The sequence below is a fragment of the Martes martes genome, assembly GCF_963455335.1.
Source record: "Martes martes genome assembly, chromosome: 3".
NCBI lineage: Eukaryota > Metazoa > Chordata > Mammalia > Carnivora > Mustelidae > Martes > Martes martes.
Window position 1 is genome coordinate 99,072,494 of NC_137890.1, and position 27,123 is coordinate 99,099,616.

Below are 27,123 nucleotides of genomic sequence, written 5' to 3' on the forward strand. Positions count from 1 at the left end.
TTACATTATTTAATTAAGAAAAAGCTAACTGTATCTCTATAATTAGAGATGGAGAACTGAGGCAAAATTGAGAGGAGAATAATTCTCAAGATTACATTAACAAATTGTGGTCAGATTAAGAATTCGAACATAGTTTTCCTGACCCTTTGATCTTGAGAGGTATTTATACTGCTATTATTTTTTCAGTCTATAGATCATAAATGTAGCATATTATGAGCTTAACACTCTAAAGAATGTTAAAAAAAAAAAAAGAGTAAAAAGGGTGCTGGAAATGTATGCAACCAAATTTCCCCAGAGTAGTAATTTCAAGTACATGGTTAAGACTTTTCTAATTCTGAATGATAGGCTTCTGAATGATTCATTAGCGGTGCTTGATGCTGATCATTTATTAGAAACTGATTGAATCGATACAAAAAATGTGCATTGGTATTGTCTCATTACTTGAATATGTATTTAATTTTAGTCAAACAAGAGAAGATTTAAGAGAATTAAGAAATGCACTATATTGCCACTATGAAAGTAGTAAAATTTCTTTGTGCCATCTGAAGATGTTAAAAATGCTTTGGTGGTGGATAACTCCAGTTAAATTACAGAACCCTTTAGTCTTGTTTTTGTCTTCTGAATACCAGTGAGGACTTTGGCCAAGCATTTCTTCTTATGGGATATTCAAAAGATAGGAAAATATCTACACAGCTTACTATTTTCATTTGCTTTCTATGTGCCATGAATTGATCTAAGCCCTTCACATTTGTAAACTAATGTAATCCTGGCATATATTTATACAGATGTATATACATATGAGTGTATATTATAGACAGATGAGGCAGGTGCTATCAGTTCCGTCTATGAGGAACCCGAGGGCCGGGAGGTGCAGCAGCTTTCCCCAAGGGACACAGCTAACTCCGAGAGCTGGGATCTAGTTTACAAACAAAAGGTTCCCGAAAGTAAAAATCTCCCATGCCACTTCGGTTTTCAGTCCTCTCCTCCAGAAAGGGATATGGAGAGTTTCGTGGCCGAACTTTGTAGGAAATGGAGTTGTCAGCTTTCTTTCTAGGGCGGGGCCCTGGCCACCTCCCTCGTCCTTCATTCTTCCCCAGCCACCCACTCCCGCTTCCCTCTTCTTCCACCACGCCCTGCTTTACTTCTATCTCCGCTCCTCCCAGTGTCACTGCCTTGCCTTGGAGCTCCGCGCCCACTGCCTGACAGCACTCCGCTCCACGCCGCCGAGTCACCCTGGAGACGCGCACGCGCGCAGTCCGCCGTCGCGCCGCCGTGACGTAACCCCAGCGCGGCCGCCGTCGGGATAGGGGGCGGGGCCGCGGGGCTGGCTGGCTGGCCGGCTGGGGGCGGGGCCGGGGTCCAGCTCCGGGCCTCCGCGGCCATCGCTGCCTGCGCGGTCCCTTCCACTCGCCGGCTCCCCGCCCTCCCGGGTCGAGTGGGGCCGGGTGGCGTCCGCAGCCTCCCCCCGAGGGACACCGCGGCTTCAGGGGCTGGACCTCCCTCCAGCGCAATGTCAGGCACCGCGACAGATCTGTGAGTCCGAGGCCGCGGCCGTGGCGCTGGGCGGCGGCGGGTCCGGGCCGAGGCCGCTCATGGTGCCGCCACGACACCATCGCGGGGCAGGAAGGCCAGGTAGGCAGGCAGGGGAGGGCCCCGAAATTCCCCGGAACCCCAACTGGGACTGAGTGCCCATGAATGGCCCCACCCCCAGCTTTGGAGTCGGTGGAAGCTCCCTGGCCGAAGTGATACTGGTTTCCAAGGGGCGGCGTGAGGGGAAGGCTGACAGGGGCGTGTGAGCCTGGTCTGGACTCCCGACACTAGTGGGAGCTGCTCGAGCGCCGCCTCCGCGCTTTTTCTCACTCCCTGGGGGAGCGTCACCGGCTTAATTTATTCTCCCCCCCCCCCCATCAAAAGAAGAGAAGGATTCCTTTTAACAGCTGTTTTCTCACTGGTCTCCGGGGAGTTACTCTTTCGATCTAAAGAGACTAGATGCAGTGACAGGCAAGGGTGGGTGGGGAAGCATGGAATATTCCCTCACTCTACCACGTGAGGCGATTGGAAACGCGCCCCCAAGACTCACAACAAATCGCTTCCTTTCAAACAAACTCCCCTCCAAGAGATCGAAGACAGGAAAAACAGAAACAGGCGCGAGTCTAGACACTGTGTCTTGGGGTGGATTCCTGTGTAGGGAGAGGCGAATGGAGTTTCTTGAACTCACGAAACTCGAAACTCGGAGGAGCTTTTTTTTTTTAAACCAATAGCTGACTACTCTTAAATATTGCCGTTTATTAAAGATTGCTTTTTTTTCCTGTACCACGTACTTTTCGGAATATAATTTGAAATATACAAAGAATAAGGAAGCTAGAGAAGAGTGTCAATTATATTTAATGCATTTGGTATTTTTCTTTCATTTGTTCATTTTGAATTTTAAGAGAAAAAAGATGTGATAAACTTTATTTTGAGTGGTTGATGTTTTCATAAGCCTCATTTTATGGCTGTTTTTAGGTGCGCTGAGTTCTTCACCTCCTTATAGGCTCAGATCTGCCAAGTTTTCAGGCATTGCTCTTGAAGATCTTAGAAAGGCCTTTAAAGTAAGGTAAGCCCCACTTTTAATCTACTGTGTGACTTTTCAACAACATTGGCTAATAAATGTCAAATGTTTCTCTTATACTAATTTTCTCATTTTCTACGGTTATTTTTCAAAAATCTTCTCTAATGTGATTTGTATTTTCTAAAAAACAGACTGCAAATGGTGTGTGTATTTATCATGAACCGGGTGAATTCCCAGAGCAGTGGTTTCACTCAGCGCAGGCGAATGGCTCTTGGGATTGTTATTCTCCTACTTGTTGATGTGATATGGGTCGCATCCTCAGAACTTACTTCGGTAGGTAATTTTTGTCTAGGAATGATATTGCATTATAGTAATACTGCTGCTAATCTGTGGTATCTTGATAATCATTTCTATCTCTCATGCTGACTTAAAGCAGTATTTTGAATGTTGTTGAATTATTTTCTTTGATAAGTGAATTGATGTCAGTTCTAGTTGAAACAAAAGGTACTGTTTTTGTTTCAGTTTTCTTAAGTCTTTTAGGGAGGGTTATTTTAAAAATGAGGGTTATTTTAAAAATTCGATTATGTATCTTATTTTCTTTCTAAATTCAATTTCTTTTTCTATAAGTAATATTTTCTAGTGGAACAAGAATCTAGGATGCAAAGCCATTTGTCACCATTTAGTGGAAAGTAAGAATGCTTTTGAACAGATGGGTGAAAGTGATAGAGGTTTCATGTACAGGTCACCATAATGCATTTGCATGGGTGCATGCACATTTATACATCTGCTGATTCAAACATTGTGAAATACATGGTATATGGTGATTGCATTCAGTTAAATTTTACTTTACTTCTGTCAGTGTCCTCTTGATAGTAATGTGTTATTTTGAGTGCACAAAGTAGTTTTTCTTTCTAATTATATATGTAGATATATGTAGATATTTTATTCTGTTTGGCTAATGATCTCTATAAAAAGATGTGAAATTTTATTTTCAGAAGTTACTGCTTTTCAACTTACATGTTGTAAGTCTTAAGGCTAATATACAAAAGGAAATAGTATTTATAAAATGAATTTAAATGTCAAAAGAAGCAGTTTGCTACTGCTGGTCATCTCACATCATAGTTAAGTAAATAGTTGACTTAACTATGTCATTGTGGCCAATGAGTAAATACTTTTTTCGCCATTTTGGAAGTAGGCTCTGGAATACAACAGGCCATTTATTATTTTTCAATCTTCTGTAACCTTTTTTTTTTCTTTAGATGAACATTCTGTAGTTTAACCACAAAAAAAAATCTCTGTAATGTTGAAGGGGAAATAAGCTTATCCATAAAACTTTATTTTAATTTTAAATGAATAGTTTGTTTTTTATTTGTCAGGTAATAAAATTTAGGACAGAAGAGGATCTGGTCAAATTATAATTTAGCAATCCGTATCTCTTCGTAAGAGGATATTTTATAATTTTGTTACCCAAGAGTATATGTAATATGTCTAATTCTTCAGCCAAATATGCACATTAAACTTTTGAGATATATTGTGTATTTCAACAAGTAGATCAACCTTTTCATTATAGAAATTTTCTAACATATACAAAGTAGAAAGAATGGTATAATGGATCTTCATATACCTAACAACTATTAAATTTTGCTCATCTTCTCTTATTAACCCTTCTCCAGACATGTTTTCCTGAAGTATTTTAAAGTCTATTCTAGCCCTTGTCAGTTCACCTGTAAATTCTTTCATACTCATCTCAAACTGAAAAGGTCCTAACTTTTAAAAATAGAATCACCATGCCATTAACAAAATTATATGTCTAATAAAATTAATTATAATTTTTAAGATCATCTGGTACTTGGTCCATATTCAAATTTAAGTCGCTTTCATTCCTTAACTATATTCCCCCAACCCCACCTTTATTTTTTTAAATCATGCTAATGATTTGTTGGAAAACTGGATCATTTTTCCTATAGGATATATCACACTGTCTTAGTCCATTTGGGTTGCTGCAATAAGACTGCCATTAGCCTGGTTGGCTCAGACAACAAACATTTGTTTCTTACAGTTCTGGGGGCTGGAGAGTTCAAGATCAAGGCACTGGCATATTAGGTGTCTGCTGAACTTCCTGGTTCTTGGGTGGCAGTCTTTGTAACTATGTCCTCAAAAGGCCAGAAGGTCCGGAAAGCTCTCTGTGGTATCTTTATAAGGCACTAATTCCTTTCCTGAGGGCTCTGCACTAGACCTAATCACTTCCCAAAGGCCCTACCTCCTAATATCATCGCATTGGGAGTTAGAATTTTAACATATTAATTTTGGGAGGATACACATATTCACTGCATAGTACACATTTCAAATTTGACTGATTATTTCTTTGGGGTATCACTTAACTTGCTCCTCCTTTTCTCTTATTTCCTGTAAAATGGTAGTTAAGTGTAAAGTCCTGATTTGATTCAGGTTCAGTTTTTAGGAAAAAATGCCTTGGTCATTAAAAAAAAAATACCTTGATGGTACTGGATCCTGTAGAATATCATCATACATTCATGGATTTTTGTGTATTTCCTATGTTTCAGACAATTGTAGTTACACCTTTTGGTACTTAAAATGTATTATCTTTGACCAGTGGGAGCCTCTTCAGATTGTCCTTTCAGTATGACCCTATTAATCTTTAACATCCTTACTTGCTTTCTGGTGCAAGATGCCCCAGGTTCATCTGATAATTTTTTTTCCCCATATTTGGATTTGATCATTTCTTTAAGAATCCATGGTTTCTTTTATTCTGAGATGATACAGAACACCTTCTGGATTCTATAGGTGCTCATTCCTTCTGGGTTATTTTTTTAGGCCTTTCAGTGTACATAACTAGGAAATTTTTTTTTTAAAGAAACAAAAAAATCATGAATTCTAAGCTAAATGAAGATTATAGGTTTTATATAACTTCCTAGTAATGTTAGCCTTCATGCAGTTTTATTCATATGCCATTCTGCTTCATTGCCTTTCTTTATGCTGTTTCCTCTGGACTATTATTCTGTCCTACACATGCAGCTCAAAAGTAGATTCTCTTAGGACTCTTCCACAATCCTCAAAATGGTCCGTCTCCCTTTGGTAATTCCATGGTACCGTTACACCCCTGTTGTGGTAGTTAGCATATTGTGCTGTGTACTTCTCATATATGTATGAAAGGAAAGGCTATCTTATTTTTTCTTAGCTCCTAGCACAAGTACTCTTGCATAGTAGGTTTTTAATGAAGGTGGAACAAAATTTTTTTTGGAAGTTGATGCTGCTTTGTTTGGGAATATTATCCTTTGTATATAAGCAAATACAATATTTAGAAATGAGTATAAAGTATTTTTGTAATCTCTTCTGATCTTCCCTTCCACATGAACTTCTAGAGTCAAAAATCATGTAATATCCTTATTTTGTTGAAGATAAGTAGTAAGGTTTAAGGTCATCTCATAGTTTATGTACATTTTTCCTCTCCAGTATGTTTTTACTCAGTACAACAAGCCGTTCTTCAGCACCTTTGCAAAAACATCTATGTTTGTTTTATACCTTTTGGGCTTTATTATTTGGAAGCCATGGAGACAACAGTGTACAAGAGGATTTCGAGGAAAGCATGCTGCTTTTGTAAGTTTCAAATTTTAAGTATTTGTTGGAGAGGGGATTTAGTTTTTCAAAGTTTAAAGTTACTAGTTTCTTGAAGGACAGTCAGATTCTAAGTGGTTCAGTTAATTGAGGATAGCATGATATAAGAAAAACCTACTTTTGTCCAAAGTTTTAAGTTTATCAACTTGGTATCATAATATCTTGTGAGAAATCAAAGATACATAATCATTTTCTTTCCTTTATCCCAATATCCTCTGGATTGTTAAAAATATCGAACTAGCCCAAGTCATTAATGTGGCGATAAAGATAAAAGTGAAGAAGACGACGACTATCTGGAGTCTTTGGTCATTTGCATACTAGATGAGTAGCATCTAAATAGTTGTAAAGTTGCTTATTAGAAGTAAAGTAAAGCAAGGTTTTGTTTATTAGAATGAAAATAGGCTGTTTCAGGCCATCTTTCAGATGTTTGGCTAACCAAATTCTTTCCTTGATGTAACATAACATACTGATTGACACTGTTGACAGAAATGGCAGTTTATATAGTGATATATCTTCTAGAATTAGAAACTAAATTTTTGAGAGTGAAGACTATAGAACTGACTCTTAAATTATTTATTTTCTTTTTCCATTCTTTTTTCTTTTTTTAAAAAATTGTGATAGGATATACATAACATCAGATTTACCATTTTAGCCCTTTTTTCCTTGCCCCTCTTTTTTTGTTGTAGTAAAGTATATATGACATAAAATTTACAACTTTAACCATTTTTAAATGTATAGTGGCAGATAGAGAACATTTTAAATGTTGATTGGCATTAACTACATTCATTTTGCTATGCAGCCATCTACCACTGTCCATCTCCAGAACTTTTTCATGATCCCAAACAGAAACTCTGTGCCTGTTAAGTAATAACTACCATTCCCCACTCCTCCCAAATACTTTCTTTCTCTATTAATTATTTTCCTTTATGTGTACTTTTTTGTGCATTAAACTAGTAGTATTTCTTGTCTTTTCTAATGAACACTTATTTTTTTACTTTGCAAAAGTAATACATACACATTATAGAAATTCATGTACATTACTGAACATTTAGAAAATACAGAGGAACAAAAAGAATAGTAAATTCTACCATTCTCAAGGAATAACTCCAGAGTATTTTGACATATATCCTGTCATTCTTTTTCATGTGTGTATTTTTATTTTATTTTTTACAAAAGTAAAACTATACTATTATGTCCTGTTTTACAATTGGCTTTCTGTTCTTAGTGGTATATCATGAACAACTTTCTGTGTAATTTAGTATTCCTAGAACATTTTTTAATACTAAGTTTTCTTAAATTGTAGTAGTGATGCATGTTCATTGTTAAAGAGAAATTTATGGTAACATGAAGAATAAGAATAGTCTGTCCGTAATCTCACCATTCTGCAACCACTGTATATATATATATATGATACTTTCTGTAGCTATGTGTTTATGTGCATATATTTAAAATTATAGTAGAAGTCAATTTAGTCTATATCATTGTCTAACTTGATTTTACTTTCTACTTAACAGTGTATCATTAATACCTCTCCAGGCTAATAAATAAACATCTGTTACTATGTTTTCTATTTTATTTAACTGTTCCTTGATAGTTAGATTATTTCCACTTTTTCTTTTGATAAAAGTAAATAAGAATATCTTTATACACATCTAGTTATTTACTTAGGATAAATCTCCAAAGTGTAATTGCTGGATAAACAGTAATGCCATTTTTCGGGCTTTTGCTTCCCATTGCTAAATTATAGTCTATAATTCATATCTCTATTAGCAGTACATGAGATTGAATCCTTATCACAATCCCTATGTTTACCAGTTTGATAGGTGAATAATGATATTTTGTTTACTCTGCATGCTTTTGGTGTTTTTTAATATATTTATTGCACAGTAGAATTCTTTTTGGAGTTGTCTATATCTTGTTCATTTTTCTACATTGACTCCTTACTGTTTTTTAATATATTTGTTGCACAGTAGAATTCTTTTTGGAGTTGTCTATATCTTGTTCATTTTTCTACATTGACTCTTTATTGACTTACAGGAATTCTTTTAAGAGCATGGGCTCTGGTGTTTGAGTTTTGTTCTGTCCTTTGCTGATTGTATGACCTTGAGCAAGTTATTTAACCTTTTCAGACTTTAAACAAGGATAATAATAGGGTAGCTGTGGGTGAATAAAAACATGCTCGTACAGCACTAGCGTAGGGTTCTCCAAGTGCAATCCAGTCCATTAATCCATTTAGGGAGTTCTTGATATTAATACTATTATCATGATAAACTAAGAAGTTATTTCCCTTTTTCACAAACCCACCCATCCTTTACCTTCTTATCTGAAATGTTACAATAAATGGTATTGTGCAGAGGTCATAAATTTTGTATTTAGATTGACTTTGGTTTTAATCCTGGTTCTGTTACTTAGATGAGATCTCTCAGACTATTTCTTCATCAGTAAAATGAAGATGATAATACCTGCTTTGCGTAATTGAATACTTGGCCTTAGCTGCTATTATGATTAATATTATATCTTTATAGTACTCTGGATTTTTGATTCTGTTCCTTTGAGTGTGACTGACAACAGCCTTACTTTATACCATGAATTTAATTGAATTTTATGTCCTGTTATCTGTAGTTTGCAGATGCTGAGGGTTACTTTGCTGCTTGCACAACAGATACAACTATGAATAGTTCTTTGGTAAGTGATTTTTTTCTCATCAGGAGTGGAACGGGTGGAGTTGAGCCATGATAGGAAGGACTGAAATAGCTTTAGAACACCACTATCTTAGGATGTAGTTATATCCTAATATTGGGTGCCTGCCATAAGAATTGTAATATGGTACTTTATTTCTTGGGACCCAGAAGTAAGCAGTTCAGCCCTGTAGGAAAGAGGGGAAGAGGACATTGATTAAGGAGTGAAAATCCTAAGGGACAGTCCTTTGTCCTTTGTTTCTTACCAGGTTCATCACTTTGTGTTCATTATTATCATCCCTTAGGAGCAAATACATTTGTTTGACACTGAGAATATATAAGCCGGTTGTTCATTTGTTCCATAAATTTTTTCCACAAATTTTAAGAGCACTTTTTTTTTAAGATTTATTTATTTATTTTAGAGGAAGAGGGAGAGCACGAGGAGGAGGAGCTGAGGGAGAGGGAGAAAGAATCTCCAGCAGGGCTCTGGCTCATGACCCTGAGATCATGTCCTAAGCCTAAAATAAGAGTTGGATATTCAACCAACTGCACCATCCTGGCGTCCCTAAGTGTTACACACTTGTTCTAGGCTCTAGAAATATGCAGCCTATGTCCTAGTATATGACAGTGTGTGTGTGTTCAGGGAGGGCAGAAGAGACAGATAATAAGTAGTGAACAAGTAAAGTAATTAACATATTTACTTATTTTAAGCATTTATCATCCAGTTTGAGAGAAAGTATTGAGAAATCTTTTTTTTTTTTTTTAGACCATACTTAAGGCTTCTCTTTTAAGATGTATTGTTCCAAATGTGGCATTCTATCTGAGAAAAATTTTAAAGTTTAAAGTTTAACATCAGTTTATTAAACCATTAGCTTCGTGGCCTTATTGCCAGTGCAATTTTTTGCTCGTTTGTCTGGCTTTTAGAACTATAGTTGCATGCAAGGTAGGTTACCAGGTATTGTAAAGAGAGAAAATATCATTCCATTTCTCTGGGATCTTAAGAATCAGAAAAATTAATATCAGTTGTCTCTATCAGGGTAGAAGGCAGAGTTGAAGTGATAGACTATTCTTCTACCTACTCTAATACTAATTTTTGCTGTTATCAGTAATATGGGTATGTCACATCTTTCTGGGGCAAGTGCTATAATGAAAAGTTCAGTGTAAAAAAGAGACTGTCAATTTTCAGATCCTGTTGCCTCTTCACTTACTGCATAGTTTTTATTGGCAAAGTTCTATACCAAGAGCTAAAAGAGAATTAAATAGAAAACATTTTCCGTTAATTTAAGAAACAGCTTAGTTGGACAATCGTGCCTTAAAAATAGATCATTTAAAGAACATATGTAAAAACAGTAGAGGAATTCAGAACCACTTAAAAACATAGACCTTTAGAGCATGGTTAGATAAACCTGGCAATTCTGTTGTCCACCACTTGATTATTTTTTATCTCTGTTTCTAGGAAAGTTTTTTTAAAATGCCATTTTATGAGGTTGTTATGAGGACTAATGAGAAAGACATGTTTAACTGCTCTGGACTTTGTAACTGGTACATTGTAAGAACTGATAAGTCGTAGCTTTTTTTTTCTTGTCTGTTATTCCTGTAATGGTTTTCAGGAATCTTAATTTTTAGTTGAATCTTTAGTTGAATATGAGAAAACATTTGGCAAATACACATACATAATAGATCTTACTTATCTCTTTATTGTCTACCTTCCCCTTTAAACTGTATGATCATTGAGGACAGAGACTTTGTCTTTTTTCAGTCTTATATCCCCAGGATCTAGAACAGTTTCTGACATAGTAGAAGCTCACCATGTATTTGTTAAAAGAATAAATGAAAAGGAATTAGAGCTAATCTGTTAGCTTGAGAAGGAGATCTGTTTTTATGACATTTAAATGTTAAATATACCAATGCTGTTCCAAAACGTTTCAAGAATATTCTGCTGTGGTGAACAGCAGAATATGATGGTGAACAGCAGAATATGGTGGTGAACAGCTGTGTTTTGAGTGGTATTTATGTCTACATTCCATCACCTTAAATTTTAGCCAATATATTATCCATTTTACTTGCTGTTTATATTTATTTCTGTTTTTGTTACATTCTAGAGTGAACCTCTTTATGTTCCTGTGAAATTTCATGATATTCCAAGTGAAAAACCTGAGAACACAAACATTGATACTGAAGAAAGTAAGCAAAACTTAGAATTTTATACCTTAGAAATGGGAGGAGATTTTAGCTTCATTTAAGCCATCCCCAGACTTAGTGATTTTGTGGGTTGGACTTGGATCAATTGGCATTTCTTCTTTTCCATGTGGTATTGGCTTGGCCTCTAATCTTTCAGAAGTTTTACTGGAAGTTTTTATTTAAACCGGAAATAATTTCCAAATACTAGAAATCTCTATGGTTTCATCATACGTATATATACATATAAATGTAAAAAATATATATATTTAAATGAATAAGATCCTCTTCAGCCATGCCATTTGAGACTCCTAATAGCAAATTATATGAGTTTTGTTGGTTCTGTGAATTGAGTAAAGAGTATCAGCTCCAGCATAAGCGCAGTATGTATCCATAATACTCTTGCAAAGAATAGACCTCTAGAGGAATGTTCTGCATGCTTGACCAGGAACATAATTCTCATAAGTTGGCTTTCTATGAAGAAAAATCCAAATAAAGTTTACCATAAATGCTAAAATAATAACCATACTATAATCCTGATCTAGGCAGTTGTGTATGTACACAGTTGTAGAACCCTCGTTTGAATATTGGTCTCATTTTAAAACCTTTAAAACCTTTTTATAGATGAAAATGTTTTTCCCATCAACTCTTTGAGCAGAGCTGCCTCAGGTAGTAATGTAACTCTGGTTTTCTTTGCTGTGCAAGTCTGATCATACGTGGATTAAAGAATATGCATTTATCAGTAAATTAAAACTTGTGACTTTCATTGGATGTGAGGGGAGATGTTAATGATTTTGTATTATACTTTTCCTTTTAAGCTCCCAAAAAATCTCGTGTAAGGTTCAGTAATATCATGGAGATTCGGCAGCTTCCATCAAGCCATGCATTGGAAGCTAAGTTGTCTCGCATGTCACATCCTACTGTGAAAGAACAAGAATCCTTATTCAAAACTGTGGGAAAACTTACTGCAACTCAAGTAGCAAAAATTAGCTTTTTTTTTTGCTTTGTGGTAGGTCTTCTCTTTATTATATGTTTAGAACTTGAATTTTAAGACAATATATGTGCCAACAGTATGCTATTGAAATATAACACTGTTAGGTTGCTTAATTGTGATTTTAAAAAACACTCAGCTATCTGGCATCACTGTGGACTTTGTCTGTCAAAGTCAATAACTGCTTATCATACCTCAAAGAAGTCAACCAATACTCTTAACACAACAACTACTTATATATATTCAGAATTTGGCATTGCTTCATGGTTAGGATAACTAATAGTTGTTTTACACTATGATATATACAAAGGCTAGCAAATATCCAGGTGAGAGTTTACTGTATGCATTGATTTTGTCAAATAAGTGGTTTTATAATTGAATAAATCACAAGATTTATAATTAATTTAATTACTTTAATTGTAATTAATTAATTTGTAATTTGTGATCAATTTAATTAATAATTTAATTGTGATTAAATTTGTATAAAGGTGGTCAAATATTTTAGCGAGTACTCATAGTAAACATTTCTACAGAATTCCTTATATTGTTAATAGCTTTTCTATTATATTGATAAACTGAAAAATGTGCTGAAGATTTCACATAGAATAATCATACAGGAAATACTATTTTGGAATAAGCTGGGATTAGACTTGTCTGAGTTTGTGAAAACTGAAGTTTAGAATTTGATAATGGATTTCAGAGCTCTTTTCTATATATGTCATTGGGAGCAGTCTAATCCAAGGTTGTTTAGTATGAGCCTTTAAGATTTAAATTTGTACTGAGCTTATTTAAACACCAGATAATGCATTGCTAATGTCAATATCATTAGCCTGATTATAAGATTTTTTTACTCACAGTTTTGCTTCATTGCTGAGCCCATTTTTCTCCATCCTCTTCCTGAGTAACATCTAGTTGAGTGATACCTTGGTTAATATATTCACCAGTACAAATAAAAAATCATTGAGAGTTAGAATGATATATATACTAAAATTAACTTAAGGGCTCATAGATTTGGATTGTGCTGTTAATTATTTTTTCTGTTTGCTTGTTTTAAATGTAAGGCAAGACTAAGATTTATCATTTGTTATCTAATTTTCGAATGACACTTGAGGTGAAGAATAATAAAAGCACCAATATAGTAAAAGTTAAAGACAGAGGGAAAGATAAGAGATTAAATGGGTAGTATTTGTGTGTGGTGGAAAGAACCCGGGTGTGGAATGGGATGATTATATCAGGAACTCCCATTAAGAGGAAGAAAGCTACTTTGAATGAGCACACAATTCATCTCTAGGCAAATTGGTAAAAGGAAAGGCAAAAAGGAAAACCTCCTGAATTACACAGCTTATTGCCTATTTAAAAGGAAATACTTCCCTTCATTGGATAATGCAAATTTTTTCCAACTCACAACTCTGAGAGAACGTTACATAAATACATAGGTACTATTCCTTATAGCATGCTGATTTACAGATACATATGTGCATATAAAAAGCCCTTTTAAAAATTGTGGTAAAATATACATGATATAAAATTTGCCATTTTAACCTTTTTTTTAATATTAACCATTTTTAAGTGTATAGTTCAGTGGCATTAGGTAAGATCACAACCACCTATCAACAGAACATTTTTTCATCCTGCAAAACTGAAATTCTATATCCATTAAATAACTCACCTTTCTTACCTCTCCCAGCCTCTGACAACCACCATTCTACTTTCTTTCTCTAAGAATTTGATTACTCTTAAGTACCTCGTGCGCGTGGAATCATACATTGTTTTTTCTTTTCTTTTTTTTAATTTAGATTTTATTTATTTATTTGTCAGAGCAGGCAGAGGGAGAAGCAAGCTCTTTGCTTAACTGACTGGGCCACCCCCACACCCCACTATTTTTCATTTTATGACTGACTTATCTCAGCATAAAGTCTTCAAGGTTCATCCTTGTAGCATATGTCAGAACTTTCTTCTCTTTCAAAGGGTGAATACCATATCACTATAGGGATATTCCACATTTTGTTTATTCATTGTTGGTGTGCACTTGGATTCTTCCACCTTCAGTAGTCTTAAAAAAAAAAAACTTTAATAAGTTACAAGAGTAGAAAATGATGTTAGTCTTTAGTAAAGGCATTTCTGTAGAAAGTCAGAGTATTATGGTCCAGGTATATAGCTTTTTAGAAACCTAACTTAAGAGTGATAAGCTTTGATAATGTTTAGAACAGTGCTGTTCAACAGAAATATAAGCCTCAAATCCAGGGGTCATAGGTATTTTTTTAACTTTCCACAATTAGAAAAAAATTAATTACATTTTAAAAATTTTTAAAAGAGAAATCAAGAGAAACAAGTGATGTTAATTTTAATACTATGTTTTTATTTAACCCACTGTATATAAAATACTTTAATATGTTATCAATATAAAAATTATTGATGAGATCGTTTTTATTTTTTTAGTACTAAATATTCTAAGCATTTCATTTTCTACTTTAGTTTCCATTTCATTTCTATTTCAGTTCTTACTTCTTATTTTAGTCGCTGAACATTTCAATTCAGACTAGCCACATTTCAGTTCTTTAGTAACTACATGTAGCTAGTGGCTAGTGTATCGTACAGTGCAGGGCAGGAGTTAAGTCCTGTATTTGCCAGTCCTCCTTGAATATCCTTTGTCTCATGAGGGCTTATGATGTTTTAATTTTTCTCTGTAGAATATAATTTAGGTCATAGAATGTTTACCTAGAATATTTTTTATGATAATTTTAAAATAACTTACCACTCATGAAATAATGAAATATATAAATTATTTGTGATAGATAATTTATTAATAAGTGGTTGTCCTCAAGTGTGGAATAGTGAAGGGAAACATTGTAGGGTTAATTTTTATTGGAAGGTAATTGGGATGTGTCTAATTTTGTAATGAGAGTGCTTTGGGTTTGAGAACCAGAGAATGGGGAGAAGTGTAGGATAGGAAGGTCTTTCTAGGAAGAGTTTCTAAATAATGATGTTTTCTTATGATTTTTGAATGGCTGCTACCTGAATGATCTGTCTTTATTTCTTTATCGTGCATTAGCTGAGACCAATGAGATTGTTTTGAAAATGAGCACAGTATTTATGTGTTAAAGTGGTAAGGAAAGTGAGTCAAGAAAGCTAATTATCACCCTGTAACTATTGTCTGTTCTTGTAGATAGATCTCCAAAAGATGATTAGAAGCAGAATCTTCTGCCTTTTTTCTAGCACTTCATATATGTTTGATATTGCTCATCTTAGCAATTGTTACCTCATTTTCTTGTTTAGAAAGTCCAGTGAAGTTATCTGAGAAGTCGGAGGACTACCGGCGCCATCAAAATCACTTTGCCATAGTTTTACTCCGGCTTTTGCCTTGAGTACTGTGTAGACTAAATGGAGTCTATTAAACTCAGCTATCTGCTACCTTTTAGTAGTGCTCTAAGATCATATTTCTTTGTTGCTTCGTTGAAGTGTCTGTACATATTTTAATATTTGAGAATTTCTCCAAATTTAAATTTTGTTTAGATAGATAAACTTTAGTAGAATGCTAGAAATGTTTGGACAAAGCAAATTTTGAAGTTGAGTTGATTCAGTTTTACCCTTATTTTTTACAAAACTGAATGCTAATTTTAACCAACTGTTGTTAATTTCTTAAGGGACATTGAATAGCAAAGATCTTAAATCTAATTATAAATGCCCTCTTTTTAAGTCAGTGACTTTTCAATAGAAGGCAACTTCTAGAAGCTCTTATGATAAAATATTTAGGGGGGTAAAAGAGGGACCTATAAATTATGACAGATATAAGCATGTCATTCATTAGGTTTCACTTTGTTTTCTTTTTCTTTAGTGGTTTCTGGCAAATTTGTCATATCAAGAAGCACTTTCAGACACACAAGTTGCTATAGTTAATATTTTGTCTTCAACTTCTGGTAAGAAATTTGTCTTCAAAATCTACATTATAAATTGAAATATATACTGTTTTTTAATATATATATACACACACGCATATACACATTTTTATCTTATTATAAATTATTACATTCATTCTGATGTACATTAGTGTATTGTAACTATATAATATTGGTGGTTTTATGCTGCAGCTTTGTGCTATTTATATTCCTTTGGTTATTTTATGGTTTTTTTTAAATATAAAAACATATTAAGATTTTATAGGCTAGTTCTTTATATTATAGTCATTCCTTTCACATTCTTTCTGAAGATCTTTTTCTAGACCCTTTAACTAAATGTAATTGCTTATTTCAGAGCCATAATTTACCTTATAAAAGATGTTTTATTTTAAAAAATCGAATCACCTTCTAAATCTGGGAGAGGAAAAGTATTTTTGAAGCTATAAAAGTAACCTGAGCACATATGCCTGACTATGATGAGGTCATAATGTTACTCTGAGTGCTCAATTTCACTGTCTTACTAGTTTAAAGTAAACGGGGCTACACTTAATCTGTATTATTAAAATAAGCATGGTTTAGTTTAAAGGCTGTTTTTGACAGTATTTAAACTGATGTATCTTTTTTCTTTGTAGGACTTTTTACCTTAATTCTAGCTGCAATGTTTCCAAGTAACAGTGGAGATAGATTTACTCTTTCTAAACTATTAGCTGTAATTTTAAGGTAAGAATATACCATAATAGCTAGTTAATTCTGTTTAAAAACGTAATGTTTAAAAAATTTCTGATAGTGACAGGATAGTTGGTATTATAGTGTACTGTATAGGCAGAGAAAAGATAAGAATAAAAGAAGGTTTTATATGGACAGCATGCTACTCAGCCTGTGTCACATCCTTGACTAGTTTTCTAGATGTTCCTGGGGAGAGTAACTGGAGGGAGGGATCCCAAGGTGCTCCCATTCATGGGAGGACAGATGGTATAATACTACGTATTGTACTGATGCTTACGTTTAACTTAATGTGGCAGCTTGATCCTCATTACCTCCAAGTTCCTTTTTCCTTTTCCTAAAACAAGTTACCTTTTTGTTTTGTTTTGGGTTTTACTTCTACTTCTGGAAGTCAAATATGCAGTCTTTCCTGATTGGCTCAGCCTCAAGTGATCTTTCGGTTATTTTCTGTATAAATCATTTGGCAACTTTGCATTACTGTATATCATCAGTATCGTCAATAACTGTATTTAAGTCTTTTATTTTTATGTAACTTTGTGTTTGTCTTACTTTTCTGTGGATTATAAAGGATTTAAAGGCCACTGCCTTGTATTATACTTATTTTTGCCACCAACAGTCTAGCCTAGGGCTTTGCTTACCAGCAGTACTCAAAAAAGATGTGTCAGTTTGGTAAAGCTGTTGTTTTACTGAGAAAAAAACCCAGAAATCAGAGAAGGTGGTAGAATGATTTAATGGAGAAAGTAATGTTTCTTAGCTGTCAGAGTGGGGTTTGAATCAGAGCTTTGTTCTTTGTTTCTGTCAGTTCCCTTAAATTCTCCAGGAGGGTTTCTTAGGTGAGAAAATGATGATAGTATCTACTTTCCAGACTTGTTTTAAAGTTTGGAGGGAATCTATGTAAAAAATTATTATAATGGGGACTGAGGTACTCTTATTTTGATGTGTTTTTCCTTTATAGATATAACCATGGTAGTTTCCAAGGTTAGACTGGTTGACTAATTTACTATAACTAATTTATTATTTAGATTTTATGGCCAATATAAGTTTATTATATTGCATGATTGACTAATTGTTTTAGCCAAAAGTATTTGTGTATTGGGGAAATGTAATAGATTTATATTGGGGAAGTAAATGAGGTTTTATTCAACTTTATTCAAAATTCATGCTAATTTTTAACTTTTCTTTTTACTGTATTAATATAAAGTTTTGAAAAAGAAGGAAATAGTTTTAAAATGTTGAACTTGTAAATTTTTTTTTTTAATTTTTATTTATTTGACAGACAGAGATCACAAGTAGGCAGAGAGGCAGGCAGAGAGGGGGGTGAGGAAGCAGGCTCCCCGCCAAGCAGGGAGCCCGATGCGGGGCTCGATCCCAGGACCCTGGGATCATGACCTGAGCCGAAGGCAGAGGCTTTAACCCACTGAGCCACCCAGACGCCCCTGAACTTGTAAATTTTGACAGAGTTCATTAAAGTAGATCTAGAACTGGGGTCAGCAGAGTAAGGCTAGCTTGCTTCCTATTTTTTTAAAGTTTTATTGGAATAGCCGTTCTCATTTGTTAGCATATTATTTATGGCTACTTAAGCACCATAATGACAGTTCCATTGCAACAGAGACTATATGGTCTGCAAGCCTAAAATATTTACTATTTGTTCCTTTGAGGAAGTTTGCTTGACCTGTGGTCTAGAAAAATTATTACTTAGAATATTTAATATATTTATTACATGTTCTTAATACTATATCAAACATTGATTATACTTTGTTTTGAAGTAGTTTTGTGCAATGAGATTCTGTTTCTGAGGTTATAAAAAGAATTTGACATAGCAACAATTTTGAAGGAAATCTGGTAAGCTAAAAAGTCTCACATAATCAGTCAAGAGACAAAAAAGGGGGTATTCTTCATCTAAGCTCTCAGGAATTCAGTCCTGTCTTCATCATTACTAGTTTTGTGGTTTGGGGCTAGTTTCTTGCCTCACTGTGTCACAGTTTCCTCACCTGTCAGTTGGGAATACTAGTGAGTTATCTCAGAGGATTCTTAGGAGTGTTAAATGAGTTAAAACTTTAAAAGTGCTAGGAACAGTGTCTGATGTGTAGTAGGTGCTCAATATACTTAGTCCTTGTGATTATTATCTAAATGGAATTGAAACCTCTAGTTTCTAGGATGTTGTGGGTGCTCAATAAATAATAGTTGAATTTAAACAATGATTGTTTAACAGAAAATTAAAATATTTAATTGAGAGACATGAATACTTAATGTAAGCACTGGATTTGACTTAGGATGATATAATTCCATAAGGTAAAAAAAATGTTTTTAATACTTCCCTCCTCTGTCACTTAGTTTTTTTGGATCAGTAGGTAAAAGAATTAGAATGGCTTTTAAAAGAGTTAACACTATTTTTTTCTGCTTTAAAAATATGTACAATTACAAGAGCCATAGAAATAGAAAGATAATAGTTATAAGCTCCCTGAGAACAGGAACTACATCTGTTTTGTTTGCTGCTGTAACACAGTGATTAGCTCAGTAAATAATAACTTTAAATTTTTTTTCAATAAATAACAACTGAGTGAATGAATGATCTCTGATTTCTCTACATCTTTAATTCAGCCTTTTTTCATCCATTAATTAATTAATCATTTAAACATTTAAGGAGAGTTTTATTGCTAATTTAGGTTTTATCAGTAGGCAAGAGTGCTATTGCAAGATGTGTATGGATATACTATATGTATATCTTCAAAAAAAAAGTTTGGAAGAGGGTAGACGAGTTGGTTAACTGAAAAGAGCAGGTAGCATAGGAGGTAAAAGTACTTACCTAGAAGCAGACTGGCTGAGTTTCAGTCCCAGCTATGTGATTTTGGTCAAATTACTTTGTATATTTGTGCATTAGTTTTCCGAAGTGCAAAATGGTAATGGTAGTAGCAATAATACCTTTATTATAAAGTAATTTGTACATTTCATGAGAATTAAATAAATACAATATAGCACTTATTCTGTCCTGTTAATATTGTTCGATATTAATTAAATCACTAACTTCTTTGGCAGTTGTAGTTTTGCCCAGTTTTGAGAGTAGTCTAGATCACTTGTAAATAATTTTTATCTTTATTATTATCCCTTTTTAAGGAGTTGATTGTTTTGCTCATCAGTAACCCTATTATTCCCATAGCATTGGAGGTGTTGTGCTGGTAAACTTGTCAGGGTCTGAAAAATCTGCAGGAAGAGATACAATAGGTAAGTATGTGACTCTGCATTCTTTCTGTTAAGAATATACAAGAAAGTTTTGTGCATGTCATTATGTCTTTATGTGTATGTGTGTGCAGACACACACATAGAGAGGTCAGGCTCTAACGTGGTCTTTTTTTAACTTTTCCTTTGGAAATAATGTAAAATATTTCAAAAATAATTTACAGAATTTTCATATAGACTTCACTCACATTCTCTGCTAACTATGTACATAACTGCAATATAGTTATAAAAGTCAAGAATTAACATTATCATATTCATATATATATATATATATATATATATATATATATATTTTTTTTTTTTTTTTTTTTTTAAAGGTTGGAGAGAGACAGGAACCTGGGGAGGGACAGAGGGAGAGGAAGGGAGGGAATCTTAGTCAGGCTCCATGCCCAGTGCTGAGTCTGATGTGGGCTCAGTTTCACAACCGTAAGATCCTGACCTGAGCCCAAACTGAGTTGCCATTTAACCAACTGAGCTATCCAGGCACCCCAAAATTTATTATAATTAAATTATCTGGTCTGTATGTATATCCTTTTTAAAGCTCAGCATTTTTCCCAGTACTGTCTGATACAGTATCACTTGTTGCATTTAGTTTTCATGCCTCCTTAGTTTCCTTTAATCTGGAACTGCCCCTCAGTCTTTTTTGTTGGTGGTGGTGGTGGTCTTTTATAACCTTAACACTTTTGAAGGATACTGTCTAGTTGTTTTGTGGAATGTTCCTGACTTTTGGTTTGTGTCATACTTCTTTATGGTTAAATTTATGTTGTGTATTTTTGGTAAGAATGCCATGGAAGTAATATTAGAATTGTCCTGATCCACATACCATATCAGAAGGCACATGGTGTTGTCCCGTTACTAGTGACTAGTTAGTTTTAGGTAGTGTCTGCTAGGTTGCTCCAGTGTAAAGTTACACATTTTTTTCTTTGTAAGTAATAAGCATCTTGTGGGGAGATAAATTGAGACTATGCAAATACCCTGTTTTTGTTACACTTACACTCACTAATTTTGTGATTCTCTCATGTTTCTTGTCTGAAACATTTACTTCTATGGTGAACACTCAGTTTTGATCTATTGTTTAGGTTAAGCAAAAGCAAAGATAATCAGAACCCATCTTAATGGTTTCCCTCTGGATACTTTGTTTAGACATTTGAAGTTCATTGAATGGAACGGTGCTTTCTAAACCACCCCTGGTCACTGCCCAGTGAGCCATGCCTTGAACTGTATCACCTCTTTCTCGGCCAGAGCGACTTTGTATATGTAAAACAATACACGTATTTGTTGTGTATGCGTGAGATTTTTATTGATAGGCTTTCTTTTTGCTTTTTAAAAATGCTTTAGAATAATTTTTTAAAAATAGATTTAATAAAACATTGGGCTTTTGGATAATTAAAGTATTAAATGTGGTCACTTGCCAGACAGCACATTAATTTAGCTATTTTTAAGGGCTTACCAAAATGTTTTTGAGAATGAGTTAATACTTAAGAGAGCCAATATTTATTATGCCTATACTACAAACCTTCTATTATGTTAGATATTTTAGAACAATAAAAAGTATAAGTAATGTGTTTGCAGTTTTCAAGGAGTTCTTGATTTTAATCATTAGATTTATAAAATGAAACCACTAGAGAATAAATAATACTATATTTAACCATGTAAGTATTAAATGGTGTAAAATAGAAGACAAGGAGGATGGAAATTCAGTGGAGGAGAAGGGGATGCTTTGTGGCAGAAGGGAGAACTTTAACTGGGCCTTGAAGATGGTAGTGGAATATATAATAAAGGTGATAGGTCACAGTGGGGAGGACTGTATAAGCAGTGGCTTAGAGATGGAAAGAAACATTGTTATGCCAGACAGTGTCAGGTGAAATTGTTTATGTAGGGGAAAATATGAAGTTGCATTTCAGAATTTAAAAACAAAGTGTCACTTATATGAGTTTTAGTATTATAACATGCATGTTTGGCTAGATCATTGGATGTTTTTGCTTGTGTTTGTTAACTCCTTAAACTTCTTCCTCTACTCTTGAAGGGCATGATGGAGGTGGGATTACTTTTATTTTTTCATATTTGTGTACTTCTTGAAATCACATCTGACACATAGGTTTGAAATAAGTGTGTGTTGAATGAGTTAATGAACAATGCATTAATTCATTATGTTGATTTTTACAGGTTCCATCTGGTCTCTTGTTGGAGCTATGCTCTATGCTGTCTATATTGTTATGATTAAGAGAAAAGTAGACAGAGAAGATAAGTTGGATATTCCAATGTTCTTTGGTAAGAATATGTCTACCTGTGAGGCTACTTTCTTTGAATGATTAACTTAGGGTTTTGTTTTTGGAGGGAATGAAGAAACCTTTCTCTCCTTCTCCATATGATTCTTTAAAACCATCAGATTTTAAAAATTATGAAGTCCAGTCTCAGTGTTTTTCTCATACCTTGCCCTGCATGATTTTGCACCTGTGATGGGATGCTCATTTCCTCAGTGTGAGGTAAAGAAAGAAATTCCTCCTAATGCCTTTTTTGCTTTCATGTCTTTAGCCTTTGAATCAGATATTTTCTTCATTGCTATGATGGAATTACACATTTTTAGGCATGTGAAAGTATACCTGTTGTATTACACCTTTTGCTATTTTTAAATTGTTAGAAGCTTCAGATTGGAGAAACTGCTCCCAATGATATATATAATACCATTCTAGTCTATGTACCATTCATTAAAATTCAAGGTCCATTTAAAGGCTTTCCATTGCACTTTAAGATATAGATTCTTTTATGATATAGATTTTCAAATTACCCAATTGTTGTTTCTGGCATCAATTCTTAATTTTGGTAAATAAAATACCTAATGCGATTTATAAGCTCTTCCTTGCCTTGTATCAGCTCAGTAAAAAACTTGTGCTCTCTGTTGGATATCTGTAGATGTCTTCCAAAAGATACCTGAGTATCACTAGATAAAAAAGCCTGGTGATGAAAGTTCAAGTACAGCTAATAGGGAATCAGGAGACCAGGAATATGGCTGTTCTAATTTCATTTATTTCATCTGCAAAATGAGGAAATTGGACTGGATAAGTAGCTTTCAAACTGATTTGCAGAGGATTCTGCAAAGGGTGAGAGGAAGTAGAGTTGCATGTGTGGTTCTGGTTCTTAGAGGCCTTTGCTACTTCAGCTGAAACAGTTCTGTTTTCAGGGGCTTTTGCATTATAATTTAATTTGTAGAAAATATTTTTCTGCTAAAAAATGTTTGAATATCTTCACTTGATGATTAACAGAAACAAAACATTTGGAAAGCTACCAGACCAAGTGATCATTCAAGTTTAAATATGGAATTCAATGAATATACCTTAAATATGAAGGTAACTTTAGTGACGTCTTATTTTAGAGTCATAGAAAATTCCACTTGGAATGGAACAAAATGCTAATATTTTTTGAGTTTTTTTTTTTTAAGACTGGCAATTTTCAGGAAAAATTGTTCAATTTATTCTTAGTACAGTACACACAGTCATGTAACTTGATTGGTCGTCTTCATATATGATGTAACACAGTATTATTTTGACCTGGACCTTACAATAGCAGGACAGAAAAGACGTTAGGATTGGGTTGTGGAGGGTTATTTAGGCATGGGGATAGAGCAGAGCATAATAGGGAACAATGTGTAGATCTGTGTGATTGGGCTAGAGGCTCACTTTAGGGAAGAATAGGAGGATATGCAGGCCAGATTCTGGAGAATCCCGAGAATAGGTAGAAGCAATTGGGACCTTTGTCTTTAGGTCTATAGGTTGTTAATTTATGTGGGATTCCGTGGACTTAATTTGGTTTAGGGACCCCAAACTAGATTTGGTTTTTGGTAATGCCAAATTTTGGCGTTTTAATTACAGCTTTTTAATGTTGTGTAAGCTTTTCAGGTCATGAGTCCCTTTTCTATGTGTCATTTTATTTGTTTTTATTTTTATCACTAGATGTCTTAAATTGGGTATCCTAGAAGCAGGATATGAGACAGGGATTTCTCCCACCCCCCATTTACATTTATTTATTTATTATGTTAGTCACAGGAATTTCTTGTGGGTGATTTATTGAGGGGCACTCTGCAGGGAAAACTGACAAGGAAGTAAGAAAAGCAGGATAGAGAAAGAGAAAGAGCCACGTGGGCTCATGTATAATTGAGGTTTGGCCCAGGTCATGGCATGTCCGGGGCAGGAGGAAGAGGGGAGGGTGAAGGAGCAGGTAATGTCTAGGTACTCCTCAGAGACCTTCTGGGCTTGAGCCATTAGGATTTCAGCCATGACCGTGGCCTTGTGCATCCTTCATGAGTTAGTTGTGGTCTGTAGAGGGGGTGGGCTGATCAGGGTGGGAACTTCATGGGAAAGGCAAGGCTTGTTTGCTCTCCAAGACAGTTCTTCAGAGACGGTGGGTGGCTGTAAGTCCTTAGCAGCAGATAGAGAATGGATGCTCCAGTCCTGTTAAGATTTAACTAGGCATCCTAAATTCTAGTTTGTTATTTAGGAACAAATATAAAATACATATTTACTGTGATTTAACTTTCTTTTAAGTAAGCTCTATAGTTACCTAATGGATCTATGATGTTCAACTGTAGAGGAAGTACAATAAAAATTACTATAGAATTGTAAATTTTTCCTTTGTAGTCTTTGTATTCACATGTAGTAACATTAAACTTACATTTCTTTAATAATAATAGCAGTTTACCTTTACTAACTTTTTATGCCAGGTACTGTGTTATATTGTATAAGTTTTTCATCTAATTTTCCCAGTAACCTAATTAAATGTGATTTTATGGTTATGGGTTGGAAAACTGAGGCTTAAGAGAGGTTTTGCATCTTGTATAAGGTTTAAGGTTTACTGGTGAATGGTGGAGCTGGGATTGGAACTCAGGGCAGTCAGACTGCAGAGCACACACTTTTGACCCCTAAATGTTACAGCCTTCCTTTACAGATAGTCTGCATGTAGTTCATAAGTTGAGGAGCTGTTTGTGTATATATGTTATCTCACCAGTTAGCTTATGGAAGGCAAGGACCAAGAATATATCTGGTTTGGAAACTTCTCCATTATTCCCAGCAATACCACAGGCGCTTTAAACATAAATATGTGTTAAATCAGAGAGCAGACTGTCTACTTCCCCATAATTAATTTGGGCTGCATATCCATACACATAGATATACCAGTTATTTCATTAAGTTTGAAGTCACTAACTTATTAGTAGCTAAGGTTAACAACCTTTCTTTTTGAATTAAGTGGTTTATTCTATAGTAGTTGCTCTTTACAGCGCGAATAGGGGAATCTTGAAGATCAGGGACCACCAGTTGCTAGTACAGTTTTTCCCAATGTTGAGCTACCCATATGTCTGACTGAAAGAAAGAGAAGTTCCAGTTAAGGAAATCTGTTGGAGCCCTTTGTGCAAAATCTAATGTTTTCTAATTATAGAGTTATAAGTTTGAAAAACTTAAATGAATCTCAGTTACTAACTGTTGTCTCTTTTATACATATTTAGGTTTTGTAGGTCTGTTTAATCTGCTGCTCTTATGGCCAGGTTTCTTTTTACTTCATTATACTGGATTTGAGGACTTTGAGTTCCCCAATAAAGTAGTATTAATGTGCATTATCATTAACGGCCTTATTGGAACAGTTCTCTCAGAGTTCCTGTGGTTGTGGTATGTACTATTTATTACCCTATGATTTATTAGATACCAGCTCATGGACTTTTGGATAGTTTAAGCATTTGTATTTCTTCTGTCTTCTGATGGCTCCTTCTGTGCACCTTCTCCCCCTACACACTTCACACTTTAATAAAGTAACTCCACTAGAGCAGGAACTTTGTTTTTTAACTTCTGTGCACTGACTGTATAAAGTAATACCTTATACATAGAAGGAGCTCAATAAATATTTGTTGAATACATATTTGAATGAATGGATGCATATAAATGATCTAAATTTGTAGAAGTGTTTTAAAAGTAGAATGTTATATAACTGAAAGGTGTCATTATCTAATGGAGGTTTATATTCTAAATATGAATAACACGAGTTCTGAGTGAGAATCTAGGGAACTTAAGAGACTTTGGAGTGGTTGTTCATAGACTTTTTTTGTTTTATTCTTAGCACTTTTCATATAAGTGAGCTAGATATGTAACCCTGATTAATTTGAGATGCTAACATGTTTTGAAATGTTGTATCAAATATATTGATATGTGATAATGACCCTAAAATAGTTTGAAGACAATATTATGTATGGAATTTAAGAAATCTTTCAAATACAGAGCTTAAAAGTTAGTCATGTTACTATCTAATAGGAACTGAAAAAAACCTGCAAATTGTACTTAAGCTCCTAAATGGATTTTATGATATGCCAATTAAGACCACTGACTAGTTTTCCCTTGCAAAAGACTGAGACAGAATAGCCTTTTCCATGAAGACTTCCTTAATGCTCTGCCTGTACTTTTCCCTCTCCTCAATTAGGGAAATTTCGGTTTTCTTGATATTCTTCCACACTTACTCCCTTTCATGTAGCACTTAAAGGTAGACTTTATTTTATAGTTAATTTATGTCCTTAAGTTTCTTTACTGATCTAAAACACTTTGATATCAGAATCCATTTACTCATTCAATCTTCCATTTTTCATTATGTGTATTTTATGTGCTAAGTTTTTTTAAGCCAAGAGATTTACATATTTTCTGTATTAATATATATTGTATACTCTCTCTCATCCTATTGCTTCTTTACTATTAATTCTGGTATTTTGTTCTCTGCTTTCTCTTGCCTCTCTCTACTCTTGATTCTGAACAGATAGAACTACTTACTGGTAGTTTTTTTATTGAACTCTGTTGAATCATGAGGGATTGTTGATATGCAACCATTTTTTACTACAGTTTAATTATGTACTCACTGTATTTTAATACAGGTTCATGTTTTCTAGGAATTTTAGTTTAAATTAGATAATTTCAAGGCAAAGTAATATATTTGAAAGCAATTATTAAATTTTTATTTGGATGTTAGACTAGAGAAGGGTTTAGTATGATGCTTATTACATTATTACATTAAGACTCATAATAAACACAGACTATGTCACTACAAATATTAAAATGCTCATTCTTTATTGAGAGCTACAGTTTTAATTAAACATACAGTAGAGAGTTTTATTATGTTTAGCAGAATTTAATATAGGCTTTAGGGGATGATCAAGTAGGAGTTGTGACATGTAATCTCTCTATGTGAGCTTTTTTATTTGCTCTC

At 34.3% G+C, this 27,123-nt stretch overlaps 1 protein-coding gene across 1 annotated transcript in view; it reads left to right on the forward strand.

Moving 5' to 3' along the window:
- Positions 1-1,348: 1,348 nt before the first annotated feature.
- SLC35F5 (solute carrier family 35 member F5) overlaps positions 1,349-27,123 on the forward strand; it is a 37,226-nt gene continuing 11,451 nt past the window's right edge. The window contains exons 1-12 of the mRNA XM_080799333.1: positions 1,349-1,632; positions 2,506-2,596; positions 2,743-2,884; positions 6,026-6,169; positions 8,810-8,872; positions 10,968-11,049; positions 11,862-12,052; positions 15,870-15,951; positions 16,563-16,650; positions 19,811-19,875; positions 22,057-22,161; positions 25,388-25,547. Coding sequence (XP_080655459.1) covers positions 1,593-1,632; positions 2,506-2,596; positions 2,743-2,884; positions 6,026-6,169; positions 8,810-8,872; positions 10,968-11,049; positions 11,862-12,052; positions 15,870-15,951; positions 16,563-16,650; positions 19,811-19,875; positions 22,057-22,161; positions 25,388-25,547 — 1,253 coding nt within the window. The 5' untranslated portion in view covers positions 1,349-1,592. The remainder of the gene's footprint in view (positions 1,633-2,505; positions 2,597-2,742; positions 2,885-6,025; positions 6,170-8,809; positions 8,873-10,967; positions 11,050-11,861; positions 12,053-15,869; positions 15,952-16,562; positions 16,651-19,810; positions 19,876-22,056; positions 22,162-25,387; positions 25,548-27,123) is intronic.